This window comes from Gobius niger (assembly GCF_951799975.1).
Source record: "Gobius niger genome assembly, chromosome: 5".
NCBI classification, from domain to species: domain Eukaryota; kingdom Metazoa; phylum Chordata; class Actinopteri; order Gobiiformes; family Gobiidae; genus Gobius; species Gobius niger.
The window spans coordinates 7358689-7385705 of NC_136856.1; the positions used below are offsets into that span (position 1 = coordinate 7358689).

The 27017-nt window shown below is 41.0% G+C and overlaps 1 protein-coding gene across 3 annotated transcripts in view; it reads left to right on the forward strand.

Annotated features, from left to right (window-relative positions):
• The window catches only part of LOC306962874 (protein phosphatase 3 catalytic subunit alpha-like), a 95784-nt gene that overhangs the window by 45365 nt on the left and 23402 nt on the right, over positions 1 to 27017 (forward strand). For all 3 annotated transcript variants that reach the window (XM_079556237.1, XM_079556239.1, XM_079556238.1), the window contains exons 2-5: positions 5701 to 5901; positions 11511 to 11635; positions 20517 to 20628; positions 26662 to 26807. In XM_079556237.1, the coding sequence (XP_079412363.1) occupies positions 5701 to 5901; positions 11511 to 11635; positions 20517 to 20628; positions 26662 to 26807 (584 nt within the window). The remainder of the gene's footprint in view (positions 1 to 5700; positions 5902 to 11510; positions 11636 to 20516; positions 20629 to 26661; positions 26808 to 27017) is intronic.

A 27017-nucleotide genomic window follows, 5' to 3' on the forward strand; every position in this document is an offset into this window, starting at 1 on the left:
CGCAGTATAAATCAAAGCCTCAAGGGGTTCAAGGGACAAAAAAGCTTGAGAAACACGAACACATGTTGGCCGGAACAATGGTCTTTTCTTCTGACAATGTTGACAAACGCCTTCAGATGTAATGACACCGCTCACACCTTAAATATTTTAGATAGTGAAGACAGAGATACTGTGCAGGGTTTTCCCCTTTTCATCCTCCAGTTCGAAGCAGAATCCTTCTTCATTCATTGCATTGTTAGAAAGTAAGTAGAGTTTATTCCTGCGCAGATAAAAATCACAAAGCGCTGTGTATGAGAATAGGTGTCACGGTGCTACTGAGGTTAGCCATCGTGCTTCACAGTTCGATTCCCGGCAGGACGGGGCCTTTCCCGTTCTCCCCGAGTCTCCGGTTTCACTTGTAACAGGCCAGAATGAATGTACTGGTCGGTACCACCAGCTCTCAGTCTGTGTTCACTTTGACAACATTTAGTAATAGTCTTTTTAGAGATTTATAATACCAATGATTTTTTAAATTCTCTTCAATTTGAGTCTAGTTTTAGTCGACTGAAATTGCATGTAAATTTAGTCGACTACCTTTAAAGGGATGTTTCAGGATTTTTGACATAGGGCCTCATTTCCTAGTAATCCAGTGTTGCTGATTTCTGGAGATATTTTTTTTTTTTGTAATTCATGCAGTTCTTATATTTGAAGGGTTACGTGGCGCTAGGTTAGTGCAAGGCTAGCGCATTTCTATGGTATCAGCTAGCCTGCATTAACCTCTTAACTCCCGCCGGAACCGAGAGCATTTTCTCCAGTTCAGCTTTACCCAAATCCTGTAGGCCAGTGTAACACCTCATTTGAAAGCTAAGACCTACAAAACTAAATTGATCTTTTTCCTCACATCATCAGATTTGTTTTCATCACTTTTTTTGTTGGGCAGTCATCTCATTTTAGTCAAATTTTCGTAACTTTTTTGTCACTTTTTCGTCAAATTTTTTGTTTTGTTTTTGCCAATTTTTTGTCATTTTTGTCACTTTTTCGTCAAATTATTCAATTTTTTTTTGTCAATTTCTTATCACTTTTTCGTTCATTTTTTTTCCAATTTTCATCAGATTTTTCTCACTTTTGTCAATTTTTTGTCAATTTTTCGTCACTTTTTTCACATTTTCATCCTTGTTTTCGTCTCCGTTTTGTTGCTATTTTCACACCTTTTTTCCAGAAGCTTTTGGATTGGGGTAAAGCTGGAGAAAATGTGCTCGGTTCAGGTGGGAGTTAAGGGGTTAAAAACAGTCTGACCCGCTCCACAGAGCACCTGAGGCAAATCACTGATAACACCAGACTAACCATATAAATATCTGTGTCGATAGAATAATTTTTGGAATATAACTGACCTGCATCACATGAATGATCGCATTTTGAGGGACTATTTTCTATCAGATCACTCCGCCGCCACATAGCTTATACAACCACGACGCTGATGCTGCTCAAATATAAGGTATGTTAAATGCAAAATGGTTAAAATGATTCTATGGACACAGACATTTATATGGTCCAGGCTGTTTTTCAGTCCCAGTCCAGCCCCTGCGTCAAAGTAAAGATTTCCATTTGCCAAAAGCAGTTACATCAAGTTCCTTTTAAGATACAGAGGCTGTAAGTTGTGGAGTAAATTTTCCCACCCTGCAAAAGGCACATCACTAATGTCTTTTAAAAAAAATTATTAAGAGTTTCTTTGAATTAACGTAAATTATTTGTGAATTGTTTTAGTTTTTGTGGTGTTTTATCATAACTACGTATCTTTGTTCACTTTTTAAAAAACATTTTACACTCAATTTTATATGTATTGGGTTTCCTGCCTCTTCCTGTACTTTTGTGAGTACGTCTTAATGTTATAATGGATTGTTTGCTATTATGTGCAAGACTAATCATTAAATAAATAATAAATAATGATACAGTATTACAGAAAAAAACAGACTTTAGTTGTTGTATACTGGCTCTGACACATGTACTTTCAGAACAACTTTTCAGCTCAGCCCATTCTACACATTAGGACATTGTTGAAACATGTAGGGAAGGAAAATACATAATTTTAACATTTTTTAACTCTGTATAGTCCCTTTAACCTTAACTTTGGTCTGTTGGCATTAAACGAATGATAAAATAGCACCACTATCTGAACTTTTTTTTTTAACACACGGCTCAACATTTATTTAAGGATTCTTCAGCTTTTTTTCCTCTCTTATTTGATTATTAATGAACAATAAAAAGTGGACAGGAGGTCGTCTTTACCCCACACTGGCCAACACTTTGTAATGTTAGATGCATGTATTTATTTGTGACCATTGGTTCCTGGTTTGGTGTAGCACCAGTCAGTTCATTTTCACCAGCTGCTCCAAGACGCAGATTTTCTTCAGAAATGTACCAGAATTTGTTTTCATTTTTTTTTTAAATACTAGACAATTCCTGAAACATGGAACTAACAATTAAGACGAACTCAAACATTTTTGATAACTTTAATGTGCGCTTTTCTCGAGTTAAAAGTGTGAGTGGTTTGTAAATCATCGTCAGTCGGTGCAAAACTCTGATTTTTCGACAGTATTTTTGGGAGAGTGCTGCTGTGTTGTTCCTGGTCTGTGTTACTTTCTTTTTGGCATCAGTTGGTCAAAACATGAGGAAACTAATAAACACTCACATCTCATTCCGAAACTTACTGAATGATAGTTTGCATCTCCAGCTCGAGGGTTTGATTCTCAGGTCATTTGGAGACTGTGTGGAGTTTGCCTGTTCTCCCTCTAAACCATATTTATACAGAGACCTCAGTGGGATATTCTTGGTTAAATAAAGGTCGTCTTCAAAATAAAAAAGACATGTGTTATTGTTATTGTTAACAAGCTGAAGTGATTGTGGCACATTAGTCGTGGTGGGAGTTGTTTTACCTGCTTCTCAGCTGAAAAGTGGGCGGTGGAATCCTTTAAGTGAGGCCTTTCCCAGAAAACACTCCTTTCAATACAAAAACATTACCGGAGTCTGTGGAATTGACTGTTATTTGATTGTTTTGTTATTATTTCAGCATTGTTGGCTTAACACTTTTTACATGTACAATATGTAAATCTAATCCCGTTGTTCTATGTCAATTGTTGCCGTCTACCATATTTTACCTCTTATTTTTTATCTTATTTATTTCAATATTCTCATGCCTGTCCCTAAAGCCTTATAGTTTACAGTTATATAGCTTATTTTTATCTAAACTCTGTGTTATATATCTTAAGACAAAATCCTAGTTTGTGAATCTGTTTTCAAACAATGGCAACAAACACTATTCTGATTCTGATTATCACGTGCTTATTCAACAATAATTTGTAAGGAAAATGGCTGGGACAAAATATCGGATCGGATCACAATACTTTGTGAAGTGTTGTAATACTTTTGCAGTACTTTCAAGTTGGAGGCACTTTTATCATGTACTGCTTTGTTACACAGCACTTAGTTGCATTTTGTGTTAATGCGCCTTTCAATCTTAGCACTTCAATATGTCAGATGGCATTTGGTTTACAAACTTTGGACACATGACTTTGTAAATGTATGCATCAGCAGGGCCCCCCTTTAACTTTTCGACATTTTTCCATTAGCATTTGGACCATAAACATGAATATATTTAATTTAAATGTTATGTGGGAGACACACACTAAGTGACACGATTGTGACGTGAAATGAAATTCATACATGAGTTAGATTTTTTTATATATATATAGAAATGTAAAGTGTGATGTTCAAAAGTACCTGCCTATACGTTTGCATATCACACTTTTCAGTTTTTTATTTATTAAAAAAAAAAATCTAAATCATGTATAAATTTCATTTCACTTCACGATTGTGTGTCTTTCACATACAATTGAAATTAAATATATTTATGTTTATGATCCATAGTATGATAAAATGTCAAAAAAGTTAAAGGGGGGCTCATCCTTATGCACACCACTGTATTACTTCATCTTTATTATCATCATCATTACTTGCTGTACAATAATACGTATCAGAGTATCGTGATACATATCAGATCGTGACAGAAGTTGACCGTCCCAGCCCTAGAAAATCCAGTATTTTATAATATGTCTAACAAAATAAATCTGTTTTGCTTCGCGGTAAGTCATTTCATGGTGATGGTGGGTCCTGCCACCATACGAGAGAACCACTGGACTGTTATAAATTGCAATTAGTTGTTTTGTCTCAGGAGAGGCTGAGGCGGCTGTTGATTGTGCTGCTGTGGTGGAGATGGGGTTGAATATGCAGGATGCCGGGCCGTGGGTGTCATTTTTGTGAATAACTTGGGAGCTAATTGGTGTGGAGGTAAATGTAGCGTCAGCGCTAAAACTCACACGACGGACGAGTATCTTTTTTACACGGGTCACTTCACAGGGACAATTCGTAGGCGGTGGTGGTGGTAAATTACAGCCACACTGGGGAAGAATGACAGAAGCAATGCACTTGTTTGGCACCTGTTTGGCACTTGTTGGCACCTGTTTGGCACCTGTTTGGCACCTGTTGGCACCTGTTTGGCACCTGTTTGACACCTGTTGGCACCTGTTGGCACTTGTTTGGCACCTGTTGGCACCTGTTTGGCACCTGTAGACCTGGCCCTGGGTAAGACACATGATCTTCCTGGTTGAATCGTTGCTTCGGCTCAAAGTTGGCCAAAAGACAAAACAGACACCAGCGCCGTCTACAAAACCCCACTGTCTTCTTAAGGTCAGCACACACTACACAACTTTTCTAGTCGTAAACGATTTTATATAGAATGGGGGGTCCACACTACACGACTGGATTCAGTGCGATTTTCGAACATCTGGGGGTTCACACTTAACGACTGAGAATCGTAAGAGCGACACACGATTCTGACAAACAGCTGATGTTTTATAACACAGCGCGTCTGTCGTCTCTACGGCTTCAAAACTGACCCCAAATCCGCAAAGACAGGTCTGTGTTTGTGAGCGTGGGAAACCGTGTGCGTGTCCCGATTGGTCAACGGTGTCAACAATGTCACAACACCGCAGTGCTAGCTTACTGCTACTACGAAGCTTCAACTTGGCTATAGTTCTGTCAAATGGAGATAAAAGTTGGCGACAGGAAGAAGCGGGACGTATTTCAGTGGATTTAATAAGAAAAGGAGACGGGGGTCAGCCTCGAGATGGAGGAGACGGAGGAGAAAGCGGGGAGGCTAGCCGCCGTTAGTGGCGAGGTGAAGGTAAACAGTTCGTCTCCAAACTCAGTAAGTGCCGCTAAACTCTGTTCGTGGTTGAAATGTAGCTGGAAAAGGTGGTTGTCGTGAACTTTTGCTGATATAAAGTTGTGCTGTTTCGTGTGTGGGGCTGTGGCCATGAAATGAGTTGTTTGTGCCGCTGGTTTAACAGAGAAGTGAAAAAAAGGAGGCGCGGCGGTGTTTTTCTGTCTTTATATCACTCTGTCATTCACATTTGGGGTAAAATCACCCACGTTTCTCACGTGCGTCCAAAATCGGGCTTAAAAATCAAACATGTTTGATTTCCTACGACTGGAGTCTAGTCGCGTCTTTCTACCGCCCACACTACACGACCCGACTCTGTGTGACCGCCTTCGACTAGACGCGACTCGATTACACTCGGCACGGCTGACAATTAGAGCGAAATCGGGCATAAAAGTAGTGTAGTTATTAGTTTTTTTCACCGTGATTCTTCCTCTCCCCCGCAGCGGTCCCCTTCCCCCTGGCCCACCGGCTCACCATGAAGGAGGTGTTCGACGCGGAGGGCCGGCCGCGGGTCGACCTGCTCAAAGCCCATCTCACCAAAGAGGGCCGTCTGGAGGAGGCGGTGGCGCTGCGCATCATCGACGAGGGAGCCGCCATCTTGAGGCAGGAGCGCACCATGTTGGACATCGAGGCACCCGTCACAGGTTTGATACGGATCGTGACATTTTCGGCCTCCAGATTGTGTCCAAAATACTCAGAACAAAAAAAAAACAATGAAAAATGTGACGAAAGAATATGGAGAGTCTGGCTCCTGAGCTACTGGTTGGAGATCCCTGCACTAGAATCATGTGTTTAATCAAATATGGTGAGAATAAAAATAGAAAATGCATTTCCTCAATAAATAAGAGAATTGCTGAGTTCTTAATTGGTCGCCAGCCTTTCTCAGGGAACATTTAAGAATAAATAATACGTACCTGAGTAAAATAAAATTGAAATGACCATTGATAAGTTGTTTTCATCATGATTTCAGTCTTTTAGGCTTGTTCAAAGGAACAGGCCACGTTTTTTCCATACTGAGATATGTTCTTACCTGAGCTTAGTTGATGTGTACCTGTCTTTACGCTCAGTCATCCAAAAAGAGATGTTGTTAGCATTTAGCCTCTCCTCCTCTCCTCTTTGGGGCCAAACTGGGGTGAAGCAACCAAGCTGTTCCAGGTTTTCCCGATTTAAATACAGTTACGTGAGTAGTTACACGATACAAGTGTAGTTACTAAGTAAGTAAGTCTAGTCACACAAAATTAAACATGTTGATTTTCTAAGCAGATAAAAAGGGGAGCTATATTGTAAGGCATAATAACACCTTAGGAGCACTTTGATGTCCGTGCAGGTATATCTTCTCTTTACTGAAGTGCTCTTAAGGTGTTATTATGCCTTACAATATAGTTCCCCTTTTTATCCGCTTAGAAAATCAACATATTTCATTTTGTGAAACTAGACTTACTTACTTAGTAACTATACTTGGATCATGTAACTATTCACATATTTAAATAGAGAAAACATGGAAGAGCTTGGTCGCTTCTAACTTCACCCCAGTTTGGTCATGGGATTATGCTGGGAGAGGCTAAACGCTAACAACATCTTCGGTCTTTTTGCATGACTGAGTGCACGCACAAAAGACCAGACAGGTACACATCAACTCGTCTAAGCTCATGTAGGAATATATCTCAGTATGAAAAAACAATGGCCTGTTCCTTTAAAGGGGCTAGATGCAAGTTGGCCATTTTATACTCACTACTGCCACCTCAGGCCATACGTGTAACTGCACCTTCTATATTAAAGGAATAGGCCACCGTTTTTATATACTAAGATATGTTCTTACCTCACTTTAGTCGAGTTAATATATCCCCGTCTGGTCTTTGTCCGCGCGCTCTGTCACGCAAACGGAGCACATACGCAGCCTCTCCCATATGTGACATAGCTCCGAAAAAGCTCACGATAGAAGCTACCAAGCTCTTCCACGTGTTCCCTATTTAAATAAAGTTACGTGAAGTGTTTTCATGCGAAGTATATTTACACAGAAATGTAACGTGTCGATTTTATAAGCAAATAAAAAGGGGGACTATATTGTGAGGCGTAATGATACGAGGAGCACAGCGTCCGCGTAGTAACTCCTAAAGACTTCCCCCGCTCACTTCCGTCAATAACCTTTAGGAGTTACTGCGCGGACGTTTTACTCCTCGTATCATTACGCCTCACAATATAGTCCCCCTTTTTATTTGCTTATAAAATCGACACGTTACATTTCTGTGTAAATATACTTCGCATGAAAACACTTCACGTAACTTTATTTAAATAGGGAACACGTGGAAGAGCTTGGTAGCTTCTATCGTGAGCTTTTTCGGAGCTATGTCACATATGGGAGAGGCTGCGTATGTGCTCCGTTTGCGTGACAGAGCGCGCGGACAATGACCAGACGGGGATATATTAACTCGACTAAAGTGAGGTAAGAACATATCTTAGTATATAAAAACGGTGGCCTATTCCTTTAAGCTGGTTTATGACGGCACTTCCGACCCAAAGTAACAACTTTCTTAGTGACAGTGCAGGAATTTATAGGCAGTGGGGAGGAAAATACATAATTTTAACATTTTTAAACTCCGTATAGTCCCTTTAAAGGAATAGGCCACCGTTTTTACATACTGAGATATGTTCTTACCTTAGCTTTGACGAGTTCTTTAGGACCTGTCTGATCTTCACCCGTGCCTTCAGTCACGTAAACACAGCGCAGACGGCGTTAGCATTTAGCCTCTCCCTCTCTCCTCTATAGCTCCAAAACAGGTCAAGATAGAAGCTACCAAGCTCTTCCACGTTTTCCCTATTTAAATATGGTTACGTGAAGTGTTACACTACAAAGTATAATTACACAAAATTAAACAATGTGGATTTTCTAAGCGGATAAAAGAGGGAACTATATTGTAAGGTGTAATAATACCTAAATAAAACGTGGAAGAGCTTGGTAGCTTCTATCTTGACCTGTTTTGGAGCTATAGAGGAGAGGGGGAGAGGCTAAATGCTAACGCCGTCTGCGCTGTGTTTACGTGACTGAAGGCACGGGGGAAGATCAGACAGGTCCTAAAGAACTCGTCAAAGCTGAGGTAAGAACATATCTCAGTATGTAAAAACGGTGGCCTATTCCTTTAAAGCTCAAAGTGTTCCTCAGTACTAACGTCAATCTTGCTTGACTCAATATTAATCAATATCACTGGCTACTCGTTTCTCACAACCAAAAGTTTGAACTCAACAAGTCCTTTTTTTTATTATGTTCTGCCATCAAATTTAACGAAAGTCTGTAAAGCCTGTAAATGTTGGCACCGAGCGCTCGAAATGACGGCAGAAGCAATCCTGTGTTAATAAACTCTCAATTTAAGATCATTGATTTGTGACTAAATCTCCATCTCAGCGTCTCCGTGGCTTCTCGGGTCGCGTCAAGACGGTCCCGGATTGAAATGTGTCCTCTGTGTGAAGTGTAATTTGATTTTTAATAGAAACCCCGGCTCCTCATTCTTTAAAGACACGCTTTGATCGCTTTAGCCTAGTCTTTTGACGGCGTCCTCGCTGGGGCCGGCCAAAATCTAACCTCGCGAGCCTTTCGCACGTAGGACGACGAGACGGAATTGAAAAGGTTTCACTCAACGCTGTTATTTCCCCAATTCCCCGCGCAAATTAAAATGAATGGAAAAGGTACAAGGATTTAGAATTGAGAGGCCAAGTGGAGGAGACTGTGCAGAGAATGTCTAGTGTGGAGCCACGGATGTAACTTTTATAACACTTGAGAACATCTATGTTAAAATCCGGCTTGTGACAGGTCTGTGTTCAAACAGCTGTGGAGTTTATGCCTCAACAAACTCCACAGAACCCCTGCTGTCATTCACACGGGCAGCTGCACTCACCGGCCCACTGCCCCAAACCACGTCCCGGAATCCTCTTTATGTAGACACATGTGTGCTTTACATTGTATACGAGAAAAAAGAAGAGAAAACAACATGTAGCACAACTTTATTGATCATTCTGACGTATAGGGGTGGTCAAAAATGAAGAAAACTGTACTTAAAGGGGCTGGAAGCAAGTTCGACATTTTATACTCACTACTGCCACCTCAGGCCATATGTGTAACTGCAGCTTCTATATTAAGCTCGTGCATGACGGCAATTCGGGCCGAAGTGACACATTTTTGAGTGACCGTACAGGATTTTAGAGGCAGTTGTGGTGAACAGGTCTGGGCTACACATTAAACACTTTTTAAACTCCGTGTAGTCCCTTTAGCTTGAGTTGTATTTTGCTGAGAACTTATTACTTTAACCTCTTAACCACCACCTGAACCGAGCACATTTTCTCCAGTTTGGCTCTACCCATTTCTAAAAGCTTCTCGAAAAAGGCGTCCAAAAACGAGAAGAAAACATGGATGAAAACGCAACAAAAAAGCGCCCAAAACAAAATACCAAAAAGTGACAAGAAAAGCAATGAAAAGGTGAGAAATAAGTGACAAAAAGGTGATGGAAGTGCAGCAAAAAAGTGACAAAAAAGTAACAAAAACGCAAAGAAATGCCACAAAAAAGTGGTAAAAATTAGAGGAAAAAGATAAGTTTTTTGGGTCTTAGCATTTAAAAGATGAATATCGTACTTTCTACTCCACTACATTTCTGTGAAGGCACCAAAGTAAAAGGTTTCTTATAAAGTGAATGCCATATGCTTGCGTGTTTTCTTCAGGAAATACTTTAGTACTATTTGACAGAGCATATACTATTATCGGAGTAATAGTTGACCAGTGGAATATGTGTTTTCACTTGAATAATGAAGTGTTTGAGGAGGTAATTTCAATCTTTTTCCTTTAACCTCTTAACCTCCGCCTTAACCGAGTGCATTTTCTTCAGCTTTACCCAAATCTAAGCTTCCAGCCTACAGGCCTCATTTTCAAGCTACGACCTACAAAACTTATCTTAAGTGATCTTTTTTCCTTGCATTTTTGTGACCTTGTAGTCACTTTTTATGACACTTTTATGTCACTTTTTCATCACATTTTTTGCCACATTTTTGTCACTTTTTCATCACATTTTTGTCACTTTTTCATCACATTTTTTGCCACATTTTTGTCACTTTTTCGTCACTTTTTCATCACATTTTTGTCACTTTTTCATTACATTTTTGTCACTTTATCATCACATTTTTGTCACTTTTTCATCACATTTTTGTCACTTTTTCGTCACTTTTTCATCACATTTTTGTCACTTTTTCATACAATTTTTGTCACATTTTTGTCACTTTTTCATCACATTTTTGTCACTTTTTCGTCACTTTTTCATCACATTTTTGTCACTTTTTCATACAATTTTTGTCACATTTTTGTCACTTTTTCATCACTTTTTCGTCACTTTTTCATCACATTTTTGTCACTTTTTCATACAATTTTTGTCACATTTTTGTCACTTTTTCATCACATTTTCATCACATTTTTGTCACATTTTTGTCACATTTTTGTCACTTTTTCATCACATTTTTGTCACTTTTTCATCACATTTTTGTCACATTTTTGTCACATTTTTGTCACATTTTTCATCACATTTTTGTCACTTTTTCATCACATTTTTGTCACATTTTTGTCACATTTTTGTCACTTTTTCATCACATTTTTGTCACATTTTTGTCACTTTTGCATCACATCTTTGTCACTTTTTTTGTCACTTTTTCATCACATTTTTGTCACTTTTTCATCACATTTTTGTCACTTTTTCGTCACTTTTTCATCACATTTTTGTCACTTTTTCATCACATTTTTGTCACTTTTTCATCATATTTTTGTCACTTTTTCATCACATTTTTTTCACTTTTTCATCACTTTTTCATCACATTTTTGTCACATTTTTGTCACTTTTTCATCACATTTTTGTCACTTTTTTATCATATTTTTGTAATTTTTTTGTCACATTTTTGTCACATTTTTGTCACATTTTTGTCACATTTTCATCACATTTTTGTCACTTTTTCGTTACTTTTTCGGCACTTTTTGTCACCCTTTTTTTCAATTTTTTTGTCACATTTTTGTCAATTTTTCATCATCATTTTTGTCTCATTTTTGTCGCTATAATGTCGCTATTTTTTTCAAGAAGCTTTTAGATTTGGCCTTCACTGGAAAAAATGGGCTTGATTAAGGCGGGGGTTAAGAGGTTAAATTAATGCACCTGGAGGTCCAAATGCCCTTTATTTTGTTCCTTACAGCAGTGTGTCCTAATGTCTGTGTATGCTTCGCTTCTTCCAGTGTGTGGGGACATTCACGGACAGTTCTTTGACCTGATGAAGTTGTTTGAAGTGGGCGGTTCTCCAGCGAACACACGGTATCTGTTTTTGGGTGACTACGTGGACCGGGGCTACTTCAGCATCGAGGTGAGTTTAAAGGCGCACAGTCAAACCAGCATAAACTTACATTTTCTCTAAAACAAGACCTCTGATAATGAGTATAATAATGAGCGATTAAAAGATGAATGAAGATGAATCATATGACAGCAGTTTTGATTTTCTCCAGCTGCGTAATTGTCACCGTCCTGCGTCTGCGTCGAGCTTCTGACTAAAATCGACGCCTTTTTACACTGAACGGCCTCAGAGTCTATTAGACACTTTCTGTGGAGGAGTCGCACGTCGGAGGTGAAGAGCTACAAACACCAGAATCAATTCACTAAATGGTGGTTGTCAGGACGCAGCAGACGCCTCCAGACCCTGCACTTAAACGACTCTCCCTTCAGCCACATGAGCAACAAGTAGTGGGCTTCAGTGTGTGCTGCATCTCAAATCAAATCAAATCAAAACGACTTTATTCATCCCAATGGGCAGTTCTGTTCACTGGTCTCTGGTCATAAAAAACAGTAAATGGAGACACATACAACCATATACAGACGTCATGAACTGTAAGAGCATCAGGACACAAGGGGACCAGGAGAAAAAGAACAAGATAAACTCTGCCTTCCTAGATGTTGTCATTTAAGTTTCTGGATTTAAGGATTTTGAATAGCGGTTTCTTTTCTGTTGGGGGACGACATATCGCCTCCCGGAGGGCATCAGAGTAAAGACATGATTTTGTTCACCCAAAATCGATGGAGTCTTTTGGACGACTCTTTTCTTACAGAGTGAGGCGAGGTCTTCAAAACGCACACCAGAAATCTGACTACACGCTTTGACAATGTGGTTCAGACGGTTCTTATTTTTCACAGACCGGCGTCAAACCAGCAAATAAAAGAAAAGGTTAAGACACTTTCAATAAAAGAATGATGAAAGTTACTTAATATATTTGCTGATACATTAAAAGAGCTCAGTTTCCTCATCAGGTGAACTCGCTGCTGTCCACGTTTGACAATTTGCTCTGTGTTTTTATCAAATCGTAGAGAGGAATCAACAACAGTACTTAAAAGAGTCGACCTTTTCCACCTCCTCCCCGTGGATAAAGCTTGGTTTCTCTGGATTCCTCCTAAAGTCAACAACAAGCTCTTTAGTTTTTGTCACATTTAAGTCAAGAAAGTCGTCATCGCACCACTGGATGAAAGCAGGACCATGATCAGAGTCTGCTCCGTGCAAAAGGGTCAGTAGAGCCGTATCATCGGAGAATTTAACAATGTAACTGCTCTCATGGACAGACCTGCAGCTGTGTACATGATAAAGAGCAATGGCGATAGTACGCAGCCCTGGGGGGAACCCTGAGGGGATCTCCTCTTTGTTAATAAACTTTAGGCACAAGGGTGGATGCTACATTATAATCATGTCGTATTGTACAATGTTAACTCAACAACAAAACTTGGTCTGGAGGCATTTTGAGAAACATACGCACTTGTATTTTGGAAAGGCAAACCAATCCCCCTGCAGGACACATCTCAAGGTTTGCATCTGAATCACTTGCTGACTCAAAGACAGCTCTTAGGTGTGTTTTTCAGGGTTTCGGCTCGAGCGATGAAGTCAAATTCCTGAAAAGAAGCCGACAACAAAGAGGAGAGGCCACACAAAAGCACAAGTTTAGCATGTTCATTCAAATTAGGGGTGTAACAGTACGCTAAAGTTGTATTCGGTTCGGTTCACAGTTTTGGAGGGCTCGGTTCGGGTAATTTTCGGTACAAATAAATAAGAACTTGCAAAATTGTTATTTTGAAAAGCTGCCAATACGAGCGACCGCTGTTATTGTTACTACAGCAATTTTCGCCGGATGTTTTGGTGAATGGTCGGCAACAGCTGATGCATACAGGCCTCTAACTCGGTTTTATAAAATGATAGATCTGCACTGTTTATGGACATTGTTTCTGCTGATTATAGGATTTTAATGAAATGTTTATCAAATATGAAAATGTAAAATGCCGACCACGGCCAACGGATGTGACGACATCGCGATCGCTCGTATACACAATAGAATTCTTGCATGAAATAAATAAAAGTGACCCATTTGTGTGATATTTTAAATAAATTGCACTCTTATTATGAAATACACATTTTGTAACATTTAAAATAAGAATGTAAATACTGTAAGTAAGTGATACAGTCAGCGCACTCATAGCTTGTTGACCACATCAGTTTGAGCTTTTTCATAAAGTGCTGGTATAACTTTTTGGCTGAAGTGCGGACGTGATAGGATATTGTAGCGACGCTCAAGACTTTTAATCAAATACTTAAAGCCAGCGCCTTCAACAACTGAACATGGGCGCAAATCCGTAGCGATGAAAACACCTATACAAGGCTGCTTTTCTTTAGTAGATGTGGTTTTCACACTCGGATGATGCCGTTTTAAGTGCGTTAACATGTTTGATGTGTTACCTGCTGCAAACCCGATCTCCGTGGAACAATGTCGGCAACAACTTTGGATTTATCCACTCGTCTGTCCCCGTCATGAATTTTAACCGGAAAGACAAACAGGAGACTGTAGTGATGTGGAGGGTCTTCAAGCTCTGGCTTCTCTTTCGCTGTTGCCATGATGCCTGAAGTCATAATTTGAACATTGCTATGTTCAAGTTATATTATAAATGAATAAGTATCCCAGTGTGTTCAGTTATGAGTATGACGTATATTCTTCCTACACTACGTGGGAGGTATTTGTAACCTAGAGGACAAGGAATGTGTTTTTCTATCTTAAGGCCTCACATATATAGCTGTCCAGTCACCATGACAGTGACTGATACGGGGCCTCACAGACAGACTGCCTGTATCAACTAACTTCACCGAGAATAACTTAGAGAATACTAGAATTTGGGCCAGCCTATCATGTTTAAGACACGCCCTAAACATACCTCATTTGCATACTAGGATAAAAAACCCATGTCTATAGTTGTTCGTTGTGAACTTGTTCTATACTCTTCACCCAGTAAATATATATTATATATGTGTTCAAATATATATATATATTCTTAATCCACGCCATTGTCTCCAGTTGTTCTTCACACCTCATGATTTCAAAGCCGTTTCTCTCGGCTACTCGTGCAGCTTCAATGTACGTCACTCAATAGCGTCCGTGCGGAAACTCACGTAGGAACTTTGTTCTGCGGCACTTAATATGACGCTAATAATAAATTTACATTATTTGATGAAAACAATACACCAAAACGCAAGTGGACCGAACCTAACAGGCCGAACCGAAACGGTTCAAAACATCCCCGTGAACCCTTACACCTCTAATTCAAATAGAAGACACATGGGAGTTTGTGTAGATCGATCAAACCAAACTCATAGATTCTTACTAAAAGACGGCGCCCAGTTTCCTGTAGAGAAGGAACAAGGTGAAAAAAAGTCTTGCCTTGAAATTAAAAGCCACCCATTGACCGTCGCAATGGAAATATGCAGTGTGCGAAATACCCGTCGATATTCGGGGGGTCCACATCTCCGAACTGTTGCGCAATGACATCAATTTTCTCAACATAGCCTTTGCAATGTTGTTGTGACAGTGCAAGCAAACAACTGAACAAATGCTCTGTTGCCTGTGTCAGCTCCGCTTCCGCGAGGGGCTGGAGTCTCGCGCTGGGAGATACAGACTCCAGACATTACTGAAGGTGTAATTTAAGACAGGACTGCTGTACTACGTTTATGATGCGCTCATACATATGAGAGGAAAAGGCCGACATTGCTGATCGCATTGTTTTCCCTCCACAAACCCAGCGTAACTTCATCTAACCATAAAACCAAAAATGTGAAGCGGATCTCTTTCAAATAAGAAGTGGCTGAAAGCTTGGGATGTGCTGACTACATTTATGGATTAGTTTAAGTTTGTAGAGATCTTGATTATTATTATTTTTTCCATTCCTCGTGGACTTGATGCACCTGCAGAGTTCTCTTTTCTCCCTCTCTCCCCGATCTCATTCTCTTACTCATTTAGTCTTTGCCTTTCTTTATTTTTCTTGAATGTAGCCGAGAGCGGTGCATGTGGAGCTTGATAAACATACAACCTAAGAAAAAAAGAAAAGCGGCTCTAGGACCGACTCGTTCAGGACTGACCCATCACTAACATACACCGCCGCATCTACCATCCATTTTCTTCTGCTTTTTCCGGGACTGGGTCGCAGAGGCAGCAATTTGAGCAGAGATTCCCAGACCTCGCTCTCCACGCACACCTTCTCTCGCCGTTCTGGAGGCTTCCGGAACAGATACCCGAGCCACTTCAGTTGGCTCCTCTCGACGTGAAAGAGCAGCGACTCTACTCCGAGCTCCTTCCGGGTGACTGAGCTCCTCACCCGATCTCTAAGGGTTTACCTTGCAAAGGAAACTCATTCCTCAGGCACGGACTCTCCACCGACCTGGAGAGGGGAAGCCACCTATTTCCGTTGGAGAACCATGGCCTCGGTTTTGGAGGTGCTGATCTTTATCCCAGTCGCTCCACACTGCTTCAAACTGCCCCAGGGCTAGGGCTGGGTACCGTTCGTTTTTTTCCGGTACCACTACTTTAACGATACCTGCTTTTCGGTACCGGTGCCTTAACGGTACTTTTTTCGATACCTATGTTATTTTAATTTAGTTAAAATAATGTGTATAAAAAGTATGGTTCAGGAGAAAGTCCAAACACGGCACATCAGAAAACAGGAGCAGCAGCGTCACCTGGAACTTCATGTTTTGAGCAGAATTCCCACTAAAGCAGTGATAAAAAGAGAGAAAGGACATTATTACCTCCTGAGCTGCAGGAACAGACCAGATCCACATCAGAACCGTTTACTGAAGATAAACTTTTCTAAACTCACTGAGCTGTTCCACAGTGAAAGCTCCTCACACGTCACAGATCTGTTACATAGTGGGAGCGCTCACTCTGTCACTGACAATGCACCATAACTATTCCAAACATGGCTAATGCAGAGTGAGCGCTCACCTTTTCCAGAAACAATCTTTGATCCCAAATGCTCCGGTGCAGCTGGAGTTTAAACAGCAGTAACTTCAGGCTCTGCGGCTAAAGCTAAAGCTAAAGCCCATGTGTTTCTCGCTGTCACTGCTTTCCTCTTTGTCTAAGAGTCTAGTTTCTTATTCAGTCCTGGTTTAGTCCTGGTTTCAACCAGTTTATTGTAAGTCCTGGTTTAGTCCTGGCTTAGCCCTGGCACAGACCGCGGCTCCGCCATCTCAAAGCTATAGTAAGTTATAGCTTTGCTTCTGCATTTGCGCTGAAGCTGCTCATGAGTTCAGGCTTTTTTAGACTCACTGTGGATCATTTATTGATGTTTGGAGAGAAAAAGTACCGAAAATTAGCACAGAAAAAAAACGTTTTTCGATACCGCCCCCTACTGGAGCTTTTCGGTCGGTACCAAGTAGGTACCGTTTAACGGCATGCTGAAGGTCCTGATTCAATGAAGCCAACAGAACTACAACATCTACAAAAAGCCAATATGAGATCCCGAGCTTCTCAAACCACCTAGAAATTCTGTCCATGAAAATAATGAACCGTATTTGGACGTTTACATCAGCTTTAACATCAGAAGGAACATTTGGATTAAGATTTCCTACTTTCCTGCAGCACAAGTGGAGGCAGAGGTAGATTGCTTTCCAAATCTAGTTGTGGTAAACAGAAAAGCAAGACTTCAATCCAGAGATCGATCCAATGCAGCCATCACTGGATGACTGGGCAGCAGAGGAAGTCGAGCCTCTGTGGATCAGCTCCAAAGCCGGGCTCTATACTTCGTAATTATCATATTACTGTAAGATGAAATCACGCTTTAACCTTGAGCGCTACAGTTCAAATGAAACATCACGTGATTCGACCCTGCTGTAGTCATTCGTAAAACCCCAACGTTACCAGAGATATTATTCACATCCCCCCTTTTATCACCCCTGTATTCAAATCAAACAGACCTTGACTTAAAAGCGTGACCTCCTCTCGACCATGTTTGCGTCCCAGCACCGCCATCATCCTTCAGGCCGCGGTGACGTAACGCACCAGGCAGCGATGTGAGGGTCATTATTTAGATTTAGTGTCCGGGGTGACTATGGGACGCAGAGAGTCAAGGTCAGAGCTGATGGAAATGTAGGTGGAGCTGAGATATGTGGAGATCAAATGGAGACACTGGGGGAATGTAAAGGTTTGATTACAACACTTAATATGCGAGGAGACGGAGTCATGGACGCTCATGTGTCTTTGCTGTTTCTGAATCTTATTGGACAGCTTTAGGACAGCAGTGACTTCATAGGACCTCAGAAAATTAAGATATCGATTTGGTAACACTTTACATCACGGGCCGGTAAGTCCATGGTACTTACAGTGGTATTTACTAATAATGACAGTGGTACTTACAGTGGTAATCACTAATAATGACAGTGGTACTTATTGTGGCACTAAACGTGGTACTTACTAGTAATTGGGGATAGGGTTAGGGAGTCACAGAGTTACCCCTGTATCTCTCATTACTAAGAGATACTGGGGTAGCTCTTAGTAATGAAGGTTGTACTTCTATTTACTACGGTACTTACTGGTAATTCAAGGATACAACAGCAGCAATTCATAGGTGGTAAATGAGGTACTTCTACACACAGAAGTAATTTCTAGGATTGTGTGACTATAAAACAACATAAAACAGCGTCAGAGAAAACAAGAAGTACAACCTTCATTTCTAAGAGTTACCACTGTTTCTAGAAGTACATACCTTGTAATTCTCACTATAGTATCTTTTAAGTCCCGCAATAAGTACCTAGAATTACCACTGTAATTACCACAATCAGCACCACTGTAAGTAGCACAATAAGTACCTATAAGTACCACTATTATTACTAGTATTTACCACGGTAAGCACCACCATAAGTACCTAGAATGTCCACTGTAAGTACCACCATCAGCACCACTGTAAGCACCACCATAAGTATCTAGAATTACCACTATTATTACTAGTATTTACCACTGTAAGTACCACCATAAGTATCTAGAATTACCACTGTAAGTACCACGGACTTACCGGCCCGTAATGTAAAGTGTTACCATTGATTTGAATTTTTTTCTGTAGATTACTAACTACTAACTAAATATGAAGGCGGAAAAATGTATTGCTGGTGCAATAACAGCATTGCTCAGGGTGAAATTGGTATCTTTCCCACAAACAACGGTGCGCCAGTGCTTTCGCCGGTATCCTGGGGGGTCACAAAGAAAATAAAGGGTGTAGTTAAACAAATGACTGTGTGGACATTGGTCTATCACAGGTCCACTGTATTGCACATGTTGATTGTGTTGTGTGTCTGTGCTTGTGCTGTTTTTACTGGGCCCAGGGCTGGACTGGGACTGAAAAACAGCCCTGGCCCAAATTAGCGTAATTGTTGCACTTCCACAAATACATATTTTAACCTCTAACCACCCGCCTTAACCGAGTGCATTTTCCCCAGGTCGACTTTTTAAATTTTTTTATTGGTATCGTCAGCAAAAGAACGGGAAAGGTGGTCATAGAAACAGAAGCAAAATCATTAATTTAAATAATACATAATAATGGTCCCAAAATTGAACCTTGTGGTGCACCATACTCCACGGAATTCCTTTTAGATTCATGTTTTTTTATACTGGGCTTTACCCAAATCTAAAAGCTTCTCGACTGGAGATCAATAATGTAACGCCTCATTTGAAAGCTAAGACCTACAAAAGTGATGGTAACTTTTTGTCACGTCATTTTTGTTGTTGTTTTTCATTATTTTTTCTATCATTTTTTATCGTGTTTTTCTCACGTTTTTGTTGCCTTTTCATCACATTTTTTGTCACTTTTTTGTTGCTTTTCCAGCACATTTTTGTTTTGTTTTCATCCTCTTTTTTCTCGCTATTTTGATGATTTTCTTTTTAGCTTTTAGATTTGGGTAAAGCTCAGTTGAGGCGGGACCGGTGGCCCTAGAGCCAGTGGCCCTTCTGTGCTCTTCCAGAATGGACATGGGTCCGCCCCTGACTGGGCCCGCACTGGCACTTCCTCGGCAAGTGACGTTCCTGCTGAATGAATAAAGTGATTTTGAATTGAATGGTTTGCCTCCTCTTCACTTTTCGCTCTCTTCTTTACATTAAAGGACAAACTGTTTTTCCCACTGTCCATGTCCTGAGAGAGATCGATGGTGCCACAGTGCTTGAGCGCGGGGCTCACCGTGAATAAGCCAGTTATAGTGTGAAAAAAAAAAAAAAAGATTTGGCCTTGTTCTTTGGGGGTGTAAAATTCAGTAAATCAGGACAGATATTCATAGATATGGTCCAATTCAGCTAAAAAGCTCCTTAAAGGGACTAGAGGCAAGTTTTTATACTCACTACTGCCACCTCAGGTCTAACGCGTAACTGCAGTTTCGAATAAGCTCGCGCATGACGGCACTTTGGACCCAAATTCTGCACTTTAGGACATGGCTGGAACATGTAAGGGGAGGAAAATACTTCACTTTAACATTTTCAAACGTCACATGGTCCCTTTAAAGGCGCATTATGCAACTTTTTCTTCGTTGTATTTGACCTTTCAGTAATCCGGCGTCTATATGGGTGGCTAGCATAGGCCCAATGGCCTGTAGGACGCTCCAGGACCAGCTGTTTTTTAGGGTTTATGGTAGGTTTTTACTGCTGATGGATGTGTGTCCATGGTTACGTATACATTCCATCCAGAAACCCTATGAAACTTGAAATGAAATTGTCCTAGTGGCCACTGGGATGGACGGCTAACCACCAATACAGTCACTGGGCCACTCGATCACTCAAATACAAATATCAACTTCCTTTTCACATAAAAAGTTACACAATGCACCTTTAAACTGAATTAATGTTCTGTTTTGACAGGGGATCCTCATCTTAGGGAATCTTCACTCATGTTTTCTCTCCCGTCTGTGTCCCCAGTGCGTGCTGTACCTGTGGGCTCTGAAAATCCTCTACCCAAAGACGCTGTTCCTCCTGAGAGGGAACCATGAATGTAGACACCTGACCGAATACTTCACCTTCAAACAAGAATGTGAGTACTTTTACCACAGTGGATTGGGTGGGATTGCTCGTGTGAATAATCCTGACTTTGTCTTGGGTGTAGGGACAGGACGATTATGAGATTTGGGGTCATGATTATCTTTGCCAAAATAATTGCGACTAACGATATTATCACGATACTTGCCTTTGGTTTAAAAAATCACTGAAACTGCAGATGATGGGGATTGGGCAATTGTTAAATTTTCCTCTTCATTGTCTGCTGTAAATGTCATAATGATTGAGACATAAAGTAAGCATTTAAAGGAACACTGTGTAACATTTTGGACTATACTGTTGTCAATACAAAACATGCAGCTCATGAGCAGCTCCACACAGAAAATGCTGTTTCTACAGTGGGTGATCAAGAATGGATTTGGATGAGGATCTAACCTGCTGAAATCTTAAGGCGAGACACGGCAGGTGAAAGTATTGATTTTTCACGCAGTGGTCGAAGTGGAGATTTGTATCTATTTTCCTCCCTTTACATCTTAGTTTTCATGTCAGATATTAAAATGACAAAACTCACCCGCATGATGTTTATTTTATGATGTTTTGTCTGCGAGGTGGGGGCGACCCGGAAGTAGCTGCTGCGCCGCGTAGAGAGGCCGTCTTTCTCGTGGGTTTTCATTCATAAATATTGACAGATTTTACATCCACGTGTCCTGCTAAGGGGCCTCATGATGACGCTTTCACCCAAATATGGTATTTTTCCTCCTACGAGACGCTGGTGCGGAAAAGTGGAAGAACGGGCCGAGCATGAGCACTCGCTACAAAACTTCAGGGCTGGTTTTCTCTGAATGAGAGAAGCCGCACTCGGGCAGAGCCTGAGCCCTTATAGAAGCTCCCACAGACTCCAAACTTTACAGTCTGAGACCTAACAAGATTTTGAAGGTTTTTTCAGAGGGATTTTTTAATATCTAATTCCTGATTTATTCAGCTTTGAAACCAAAAAAAACAGGCGGAATTTTGAGTTTTTACAGATTTTTTCCAATATCCAAAATCCCCTCTGAAAAAATCTTTATTACTAATATGTCAATAAAATAAAACATTTTAATCTGGCAAAATTCATTATTTTGATTTCGTTGCCCAAAATATAGGCAATTTTGGCCATTTTAATGCTCAAAATGCCTTATTTTTTATGTGAAAACATAAAATGACTGAAAGACTGCAATACATTTTTTTCTCATATTTATATCTGTGATGTTCAGCAAAAGTTTCAAATTGATATCTCTACATTTATTAATTTTCCCTATAAATAAACTGGGGCAAAGCCAAACTGGAGAAAATGTGCTCGGTTCAGGTGGGAGTTAAGGGGTTAAAAACCACAGAGTAAAATCCCTTGAGTCTGGGGCCACAGAACTCTCCTAAAATATAAGTTTCTCAGTTGAACTTTTCTGGTTCAATAAAGGTCAAATAAATAAAGCACAGAAAATCATTCAAACATGCACAAAATGAGAGGGAGAGAAATAAACAACCCCAGAAATGTTTTTAATGAGGAATGGACGACATGCTGTGGTTGGTGGTTAGAGTTTCGCCAGTGACCTTTGACCCATCCTTCTCACAACTCCACAAATCAGGTTATGCAATTAAGGAATCACAAAGTCAAACCCCCGCTCTCTCCCTGCCTCTCGTTGATTAGCAGCGCATTAATTTGGCTCGTAATGATTGGCTCGGGGACCGGTTCCTCTGCGTCTGATTGGCCGGGGGGACCAGGAAGTTGATTTCCCCCGGCGCCAGTGCGAATAGTGGTCGGCCTCAATTGCCATCTGCTGCGTGCGACTTTGAGGCGCTTCATGAATGTTTCAGGAGCGAGTGGAAAGAGCCGACGAGCCGCGGTTCTGCAGTAATGAGCGACACGGCGCCGTAGACAACACGAGCTGTGGTTTAGAACAGTTTAGTGAGGGGGGGGGGGGGGGGGGGGGTTTACTGCTGTGGGGGGCAAGTATCGTAGGAAATGTGCTCTTCATACTCTGCATTTTCCTTATTACAGTTCTTTTTATCAATAGGTTGCGTTCACGTGACATCACAACATTCTAAAGAGCCTATTCACCTTGTTCCGGAGGCTCGCGTGGGCGCCGCCATTAATTGGGCCCGCCCCTTTTCTCCTATCTGTTAAAGGGATATTTCAGAATTTTTGACATAGGGCCTCATTTCCTATTTATCCAGAGTGTTGCTGATTTCTGGAGATATTTTTTTTGTAATTCATGCAGTCCTTATGTTTGAAGAGTTTCATGGCGCTAGGCTAATGCAAGGCTAGCGCATTTCTATGGTATCAGCTAGCCTGCATTAAAAACAGTCTGACCCGCTTCACAGAGCACCTGAGGCAAATCACTGATAACACCAGACTAACCATATAAATGTCTGTGTCGATAGAGTAATGTTTGGAATATAACTGACCTGCATCACATGAATGATCGCATTTTGAGGGACTATTTTCTAGCAGATCACTCCGCCGCCGCGTAGCTTATACAACCACGAAGCTGATGCGGCTGAAATATAAGGTATTTTAAATGCAAAATGGTTAAAATTATTCTATCGACACAGCAGAGCCGGTGCTGGCCCTTCTGTGGCCCTAAGCAAAAATCCACATGGGGGGCCCTACAGTACACGTGCCATGGTTATTTGACAAAGAGCAAATCCATTTATTGTCAAAAACGGTTCCACTGTGCATTAGTGCAGGGCAGAAGTGGAAAATAATGACCTCAATTCAGGCCCTGCCCCTCTGTGTGAGAACCACTAACCACCTAGCTACTGTGAGACTGGGATTTAGGACTACTACTACGTCTATTTCCCAACTTTTTAAAATGGTAAATGGCAAATGGTCACATTCTCTCACCTCTGGTCCCTGACCCACAGTTTGGGAACCGCTGCACCTGACGGTTATTTCTGTCTGACCACTGAGAATTAGTCTGTGCGTAGCCCAACTCGTTAAAGACTGTGAACATTCAGAGAACCAGAGTTACTGTAAGTAACTCCGTGCATGAGAACCGTGTGGATTCAAGTCATCTTTGAGACAAAATCGGCCTGTAATGCCTTGATTAATCAGTGAAACAACACCGTAGTTTGTCTGAGATGCGGGGCCCTTGCGGCTGCGGGGGCCCTATGCAACTTTGCCTATAGGAAAAACCGGCTCTGCGACACAGACATTTATATGGTTAGTCTGGCGTTATAAGTGATTTGCCTCAGGCTGTTTTTAATGCAGGCTAGCTGATACCATAGAAATGCGCTAGCCTTGCACTAGCCTAGCGCCACGAAACTCTTCAAACATAAGAACTGCATGAATTACAAAAAAAACATCTCCAGGTACCAGCAACACTCGGAAATTAGTCCCTAGGTCAAAAATCCTGAAACATCCCTTTAACATGTGACTGGAGAAGTCCACATAAAATCAGTCACTACGCGAAAACAAAGACGTTTTTCGGCTTTCGCCAGTTCTTTTCTTTAGGCTACAATGTTGAGGTTCGGCCCTTGGGTGTTTTGGCAATGACGAAAATCATCCCTCGACAACGCAGACTTGCCCGCCCCTGGACTATTGCTTTTTCCTCCGCTAGCATTGCGTTAGCTGCAGCGCTAATCCCTCTGATGCACTGATCACACAAACACGGAGATGAAGCTGAGCCTGTGCTGCTTGTTAAGAGGAAAGAGTCCTTTGTTCACTTTTGGAGGTTTAAGTTTGGGAATGTTTTGGATAAAGATATCTCACAACCACTGACTAATACACAAGAGCAAATAGCAAGAAATTATTTAGGCTATTTACCAAAAAAAATCTGTACAAGCTTATTGGAAATTATGTAAATGATTATAAAGGACTTAAGAGTAAGTAATACATTATTAAGTCAGTTGTAAATTGTATTGCAACAAAAGCGTTCTTAGCGAAATCGCAATATTGATTGAAAAAAATCCCTTTTTTTTTTTTTTTTGTTCAAAATGGTTCAGCCCTAGTCACAGATGATTGTCGATCCAACATTTGAAGCAATAGAGAGATTACTTTACATGAGGATTCAGGTTATGTGTGGTTTTCTCTCAAAAGAGCAGTACGTCACTCGCTGTGTTACATTTGGATTCGTAATAGATGACTTTAATTACTTAGCTAATCAAATTCATATCTTTAGTGCAAAGGCAAAGTAAACAAAAAGAACGGCTGGCAATGGCTATTAACGTTGGCTTTCATCTGATAACTCACTACGCACTATCACGAAGCAAGTCAAACAAAAGGCACCGCAAACAGGAAATAAGGATAAACAGATTCAGTGATCACAGATGATTTCATGTTCCTTTTGGACAAGAAACTCATACTACAGATTACAAGGCTGACAGCTCGAAGCCAATAGATACAGACGGCATCTCGTCATAGAAGGGGGCGTGGCTTCGCCGAGGGGGAAAATAGAATCTTTAGAGAAACACAATTTTTCACTCTTTTTAGCAGAATATCAACTTATTTATCACACACAAATAAAGTCAAGTCTAAATCGGGTCCATATGGATATTTTCTCACAGCAGATTGTTCAGTAGAAGTGAAAAAACGGCAGTTGTAGCAAGCGCTAGCTAACCGTTAGCATTAGCCCAATGCTAACATGTAGCATCAAGTTAGCATTCTCCGTTATTCATGTATTTATGGGCTGTTGAACCACTTTGCTCCTCTCCATGTCTTTGTATCTTTATTTAGTAGAAACTATATTCATAATTCAGCATTTGTTACAGTCGTTTTTGAATAATTAGAGAAAATTTACATTTTTTCAAAATTGTTTTTCCCCCTTAACTGTTTTCAAAAATAACCGTATATGGGCGATTCCAGAGATGCCATCTGTATCTATTTTAGGAGTCGCCTCCTGGTCGCCATGGTGACTAGAACGCAAGACTGGCAGCGTGAACTGTTCACGCTTGTACTTCACAGAACAAATGAAAACTACTTTTGACTCGGGTGTGTTGTATGCACACTGCACACATTTACCCGTTTACTCTTGTCGTGGAACAAAAAAAATCAGGACCCCGTGCGCCATCCATGGTTTGTTATTGAGTGGACTTTCCCTTCCAAAGAGTGACGCTGTTCACGAACAACACGTTATGGCAAATATGAATGAGGTGAGGTCGAAACCTAGTATTGGCGAATAAAAGTGGCCAATGAGCTTAGTGCAAAATCATATTCAGCTGCACTTCTGCTTTTTGTGACATCAGAAAAAACATCCAATGGACACTGAAGGCAAGGCAAGTTTATTTGTAGAGCACAATTCATACACAGGGTAATTCAACGTGCTTTACAGTTACACAAAATTACAAGAAAACAGATCAAATCAATAAAACATCAACATAAAATGAATCAGTTACAGTAAAAGGCAGGAGTGCAGATAAAACACTTTCAGTCACGGGCAAAAAGAACAGTTTTCAGCCTGGATTTGAACATTGTCAGAGTTGAGGCCTGTCTCACATCCTCATGAAGACTGTTCCAGATTTTAGCTTTAGCCTCACCGTGTTTATTATTGACTCTGGGAACCACCAGCAGACCCCTCGCTGAAGTTCTCAGGGCCCGAGATGGTTAGCTTCAGCTCTAAACCATGAAAAGACTTGTACAAAAGCAGAGCTGTTTTAAAGTCTATTCTCTGAGCGACAGGAAGCCAGTGCAGAGACCGGAGCACTGGACTAATATGGTCGTATTTCCTGGTTCTTGTCAGGGCTGGATGTTCTGCAACTCTGACAGCTCGTTTAGAGAAGCCAGTGAGCAGCCGTTACAGTCGTCTGACCCGCTGGAGACAAATGAATATCATGCTATAATATGTTAATGATGAAGAAACCACAGAAATTAAATAAATGCCATGAAACGGACACCCCACCATACTTTAATATAGGGCCTGGCTTCACCATTCATTTCAATGGGGAGAGAAGACTCAATTCAAACAGGTCCCGGAGGAAAAGCCTCAGAGAGCTAACTGCGTTTCTGTGAATTCTATGGAGACGATGAATTGCTTTTGTAAATGTCAGCTTTTCCCTCTTGTGTCACGCTAACCCCCGTCCCGTTGTCTGTGTGCAGGTAAGATCAAGTACTCGGAGCAGGTGTACGACTCGTGCATGGAGGCCTTCGACTGCCTGCCTCTCGCGGCTCTCATGAACCAACAGTTTCTGTGCGTCCACGGAGGATTGTCCCCCGAGATTCACACGCTCGACGACATCAAGAAGGTAACAAGATAAAACGAAATGAATACAACGAAAAGTCTGGGTACTTTATAGTGAGTAGACTATACTCCAAAGACGCCATTTCCGAAGTACAGGGTGTTGCGTCTTTGTTACGGAACTTAAAGGAACAGGCCACCGTTTTTTCCACACTGAGATATGTTCTTGCCTGAGCTTAGACGAGTTGATGACTTGACTCGAGTCGCAATTTTCGGG